Source organism: Kogia breviceps, chromosome 1 (genome assembly GCF_026419965.1).
Source record: "Kogia breviceps isolate mKogBre1 chromosome 1, mKogBre1 haplotype 1, whole genome shotgun sequence".
NCBI classification, from domain to species: Eukaryota; Metazoa; Chordata; class Mammalia; order Artiodactyla; family Physeteridae; genus Kogia; species Kogia breviceps.
In genome coordinates, this window is record NC_081310.1 from 157,484,099 (window position 1) to 157,490,098 (window position 6,000).

At 57.7% G+C, this 6,000-nt stretch overlaps 1 protein-coding gene across 1 annotated transcript in view; it reads left to right on the top strand.

Annotated features, from left to right (window-relative positions):
• The window catches only part of GLIS1 (GLIS family zinc finger 1), a 226,285-nt gene extending 221,514 nt beyond the window's left edge, over nucleotides 1-4,771 (top strand). Inside the window, exons 9-11 of the mRNA XM_059062998.2 lie at nucleotides 994-1,172; nucleotides 1,638-1,805; nucleotides 4,246-4,771. Of these exons, the coding sequence (XP_058918981.1) occupies nucleotides 994-1,172; nucleotides 1,638-1,805; nucleotides 4,246-4,403 (505 nt within the window). The 3' untranslated portion in view covers nucleotides 4,404-4,771. The remainder of the gene's footprint in view (nucleotides 1-993; nucleotides 1,173-1,637; nucleotides 1,806-4,245) is intronic.
• Nucleotides 4,772-6,000: the final 1,229 nt, after the last annotated feature.

Here is a 6,000-nt window from a genome sequence, read left to right on the forward strand (position 1 = left end):
GATGGTGAGTCCCCCATCACAGAATGTTTGCAAGTGGAGGAGAGGTGGCCAGAGATGGAGACAGAAGGTCCCTAAAAGTACACCATGCAGAGGCCAATGCAAAAAATACAATACAATACAATGCAAAAGTACACCACGCAAAGGCCAATTTGGACATCAGATCTAAGTGCTAGTTTTCCTTCCTTTCACCTTGATGATAATGCTGGTGATTCAAGGTGTGGCTAAGAATGTATCTGACATCATACTGGGTGCTTTGTCTACATAGCTTTATTTAATTTTATCCTCACCATAACCCATGGGGTCAGTGCTGTGTGGCTGGAACTAACTTGGGCAACCTCTCTGAGCCTTGGTTTTCTGATCTGTGAACATCTCTCACAGGGTCTGGAGTGAGGCAGAGGTTCAAAGAGTGAACGGTGACTTTTAGTGCCTTGGGATGTTCTCCTGCGGAGAAGCTGCCCCAGCTTTCAGTGGGGCTGTTCCTGGACTCATCCTGCTGGTGGCCAGAGCAGCTTGCACAGAGTTAGGGTGTGGGGATCCAGCAGGGGTGGCTGGTATTTAGCCCTGGGTAAAGAGTTGCAGTGGAGTTGCGAGGTGGAGAACACAGCAACCCTGTGAGGAAGCCAAGGCTCAGAGACATTAAGCATTTTGCCCAAAGTCACATGGGCAGTGAGAGCAGATGGGGTTTTAAACAGTTTTGTTGACTCCAGAGGTTGTGGTTATAACCAGTGGTCTTGACTATCAGTCCTAAATACCAAATAGAAGCTTTTCTTTACTGGTTCCTTTGGACTCTAAAGCTTACAGGATTTTAAATTTTAATTCTGATTTGAACATAATCAGAAATAAAAGCTTCCTCTTCTAACTGCACTGTGGTAAGTTAGAGCAGGTCAGTGAGTGAGCTCACCGTTGCTGGAGGGGAACAAGAAGTGGCAGGCACACCTGTGGCCCCCACATCCCCCAGAGCCCATCCTGCTAAGGGCTGTCTCTTCTCTCCAGGTTGGGACCCGGCCTCCTCTCGCCCATGGTCAGCCCACTGAAGGGGCTTGTGCCACCGCCGCTGCCACCATCCTCCCAGAGCCATTCTCCAGGGGGCCAGTCCTTCCCCACGCTCCCCAGCAAGCCTCCCTACCCACCCTTCCAGAGCCCTCCGCCCCAGCCTCTGCCCAGCCCGCAAGGTAAGCTCTGGCCAGGGGGCCCTCTCCATATGTACCCACCGATTCCACTCAGGTTGCCCGAGAGGCAGGAGACACTGGCCTGGGGGTGGCAGGTACTCGGAATGATGGAGGGCACTGAGGGCCACACTGGGAAAAGCCGGGAGGCAGGGCTGAGGAAGAGTTTGTTCCATCGACCAGGCATCAAAGGGAACAGCGTTCCCTTTGGAGGAACAGTGAGAGATGGGGTATCTTGGAGCAGAAGTCAGGGGAGGGCCCACAGTCCCTTCCCCCAGAGCAGACCCCCTCGCCTAACCCCATGTGGGGCAGGACCCCCGGCACCTCCTCCACCCTGGGGCTCTCTTCACTCATTCACACCCGCCATGCCCACAGGACAGTGTGGGGGGCTGAGCACTGCGGTGGGGGACCGTCCCCTCCCTCCCTGGGCATCTTCCCTCTGAATGCAGCCCCCGCTGCCTCCCCCTGCAGGCTACCAGGGCAGTTTCCACTCCATCCAGAATTGCTTCCCTTATGGTGACTGCTACCGGTCAGCCGAGCAGGCCGCCAGTGGGGACGGACTGGCCGGGGAGGCCCACGGTTTCAACCCCCTGCGGCCCAATGGCTACCATGGCCTCAGTGCACCTTTACCTGCCACAGGTAAGTCCCGCCTGCATGCCTCCTTTCCATTCCTGTGCCGCGTGCTTCGTGCGTATTGTCCCGCAGCCTCGGGACGGCCCTATGAGGTAGGGTCATCTCCACTTTACAGAGGCGGAGCTAAAGGCGAAGGGAGGTCCCAGGACCCCACAGAGTGGGGATTTGCACGCTGCCTGACCGCAGCCTCAGTGTTCCTTCCACACTCTCACACAGAGAAGAATCAGACTAGGAGCTCCCCGTCTAGCTGAGGCTTCCCTTTAAATATTTATTGAGCACCTACTGTGTGCCAGGCACAGTTGTTAACCCTGAGAATACAGCAGGGAATGAGACAAATACTGATCCTCATTTAACAGATGAGGGAACCGAGGCCCACAGAGGCTACACTGTAGGAAGAGACAGAGCCTAGAGGTTGTGCTTGTTCCTTATGATGCACCTGTGTCCCCCTCAGGGCCCTGGGCCTTCCTCGAGTAATGCCCCCAGCTGGGGTGGAGAACCCAGTGAGAGGGGAGGGCGGCCCGAGTGGAGGTCTCAGACCCCAGGGCCAGGCCTGGTCAGAGCGGGGGCATCAGATGGGTGGTACCGGAAGTCCCCAAGCCAAACCCACCCCAGATCAGCCTCGGGGCTCAGATCTAGCTGGTAGCTGCAAGACCTGGGCAGGATCGTGAGGCCCCAGACAAAGGGGAGCCTGAGAGCCTTCCCAGAGGCCCCTTGGGCAGCTCTGGGTGTGTGCAGCTGGGGGTGGAGGGATGAGGACCAGGGACCAGCACCAAAGCCACAGCCGAGCACACACAAACCTGTGGGTCACCTGCGTGTGGACCCGTGTGTTCCTGCTCACACACACGCTCCGGATCTGTGCATGTCTTCCTTCTACACATGTTTGTGGGGCACGTGTGTGTGGCCATGTTCAGGCATGTGCATACAGGGCCAGCATGGTGGGTTCCCAGCAGTGTGAGCCCCCCGTGTGTGTAAGTAGCTCGGTGGCACGTGTGTTTGTGTCTGCAAACATGTGCTCCTCATCGTGCTTGTGCTGATGTTCATGCCGTGGCTGTGCACACGTGTGTCCTCCTCCTGTGATTCCCCTCTGCGTGTGTACACGTGTGTGCGCATGCTTATGTATTAGCATGTTTGGGCCATTTCATATGAGCATGCTTGTGTGCAGGTGTGTGCCTGTGTGTTCGGGTACGGTGTACATATCTCTGTGAGTGGACATGTGTCACACGCATGCACGAGAGGCAGATGTGAACCTGACCACAGGTCTGGGGGGGATGGGGGGGCGTGTTCCATGTTTGCTTGCACGTGGGTTGGTGCGTGATTAGGCACCCGCCACCGTCGTCTCCAGCGCTGCCAGCTCTCACCACCCCATCCTCCCCCTGGCCCCATCAAGCTCTAGGCAGGATTTTCTTGGTTTAGCAGCAAGACCTGAAATAAATAGCTCTGGGGGGGGGGGGCGAGAGGCAGCTTCCATGCCCCCACACCTGGGTAGGGGGTTCTTTTGGCCTCCCCTCTCCCTTGCTGTCTGGGTGGCAGCCCAGCATCCAGTGCCCTTGCCCACACCTCCTCTGCCAAGCTGAGAGCAGACTCACAGGATTGAATCCGGACCAACAAGGTGGGGCCATGGGGCCTCAGGATTAGTTTGGTCTGATCCCACTGCACAGACAGGAAGACTGAGACCCATCTGTCTCAGGTTATATGAATTCATGACAGCAGCTCAGGTACAGAGTCCTTAGGGCAGGGACTAGAGAAGACGGCCTCTCTAGGCCCCTTCTAGGTTTCAGGCCCCCACCCCAGAGACAGTGTGTCCAATGGAAGAGCCAGGTAGCTCGGAGCCAGATGGACCCGGGTTCAAATCCCAGCTCCCCTGCTTACTATGACCTGGGGCAAGGAGCCTGCCTTCTCTGAGCCTGTCTTCTCACCTGTAAAATTGGATAATGAATCCCACCTCATGGGATTGTTGTGAAGCTTAAGTGAGACAAGATTTAAATGAGCTTTTGGTAAACGCCCAATGAGTGCTGGCCCCCTTCTTTGGGTTTCTTGTGTTTGCTGGGGCAGAGGAACCTGAAAGGGTGGCGGTGGGCTGGGGTCCTTCTGCCAGGAGCAAACCAGCCCTTGAGGACTAGAGCTGTGATGTTCCCACCTCGACCTCCCCTTCCTCCCCACAGTCCAGCACTGGGTGATGGACTGCCCCACGCCAGCCCTTGCCTCTCTCCCCAGCTGCCCTGGGCCCCTTGGGGGTACAAGGCCTAGGGAGCTTCCTCCCAAGCCCCCGCCCTGCCCCACCCACCAACTCCGCCATCTGGAAGAGCAGAGGTCTCAGAGCACCCTGCTGAGGGGACGCCGTGACGAGGGACCCTGGGCAGGAGGGTGGGGTCTGGGAGCTGGGAAGAGATGACAAGGCATGGCCCTTAAGTTCTCCAGTCTGGACCCTGTCCCCCTACACCCACAGGCTACGAGGCCCTGGCCGAGGCCCCATGTCCCACAGTGCTGCCACCACAGCCATCAGAAGACGTCGTGTCCAGCGGCCCCGAGGACTGCGGCTTCTTCCCCAATGGGGCCTTTGACCACTGCCTGAGTCACATCCCCTCCATCTACACAGACACCTGAAGGAATGCCGCCCACGCCTGCCTGACCTCCACCGCAGATGCCCCCTTGCCCACCCTGCCGTCTGTTCCCACCTTTGGGGCACCCAGCCCGAGCAGCCAGGCCACCGCTCTGCAGGGCGCAGGGTGCCTGGTCTGCGGCAGCTGCGCAGCACTGGCCAGGAGTGAGCCTGAGCCTGAGCCAGGTGCTCAGAGGTACCCGTCAGGATCCGTGACCTGTGGCATCCCTTGACTGTGTCTTCCTTGTGTTTCCCCAATGGTTTCGAAATCACAGACCTCGTGTATATAAAATGTACAGAACTTGTTTTCCATTCCCCTGCCAGTTTTATATTTTTGGTTTTACAAGAAAAACATTAAAAACTGGAAATGAGACTTGGGGGCCCGGTTCTGCTTTGTGATTCAGCCTAGAGGCTGAGACCAGGAGAGCAGTGGAGGAGCGTGTAACAGAGCCGAGGTGCGGAGCCCAGCTCAGTCCCTGGGTTCCCTCGGCAGGGATGGGGGCCCGCATCACAGGGCCACCACCACGTGCTGTGGGCCTTACAGACACCAGCACTGGTCCCAGGACATCAATGAAAGGCAGGCTCATCCCCGTTGGCAGACAAGCAGACCGAGGCTGGGACTGAAATTGGAATCCCTGTATGACCCAGACCTTTGCTTCTCTGCACTGACTCCTCAGCTGGTGGGAAAACGTGCTTCAATTCTGGCACTGGCTTTGGGTAAACAGGGGAAGCCAGGGGAGGGCAGGGCAGGCCTTCCAGGGACAGAGCCCGAACAGCCTCCAGAGGGCAAGGGGCAGAGGCAGGGCCCCTACAGGTGGGCGGGGGTGGAGAGAACATCCTTTTTACATAGAGCCCCACCCACCCTGAGTGGCCCAGGAGGGAGGGAAGAGGAGGCCAGTTCGGAGGGCACCAAGGCTCCCACAAGGCGGCTGCTCTCCCCACAGCCCAGACCTTTGCAGGTGCCCTGAATAGTGCCCTGTGTCTCACCATGTCATCCTGAAGGTCAGCTTGTTAAAAACAGATCCTCAGGGAAAATTCCTGCCTCGTTACTGCTGAAGTGAAATGAAGCCAGGGAGGTCATGTTTACCGAGCACCTACTCTGTGCAGGGCTCTCCTCCCACCCCACTCCACCCCCGCTCTGGAAAACAGCCCTGTGGAGGGTCTTTCTATCCCCATTTAGGTGAGAGGAGCAACCAGGATTCAAACTCAGGTCAAAGGGACACCTCTTCGTACTGCATGGCTGCGTTAGGCAAAGCAAGATGGAAAGATCCAGCAACCTCTTCTTTATAAAGAAGAGAGGAAACCAGGATTCAGAGAGGCCACCCAACCAAGTGGCGACAGAACCTGTGACGCGTGCCTGGCTTCCCCCCCACCGCCATAATCTACGGGGATCTGTGAGTGCCGCTCTGTGCTGGCCTGCGTGTGCTTCCTGGGTCAGCTCGCCGACACCCGTTCACCCCAGGTAGACGCTCTGCCTGCCCTGTGTCCAGGACCAACCCGTCTCTGGGGCTCCCTTCGTGCTGGCTCCCGGCTGGCTGCGGCCAATGAGGAGCCCAGCATGGCGGGGAGGGCAAGAAGGAGGGTCCCCGGCAGGCTATATCT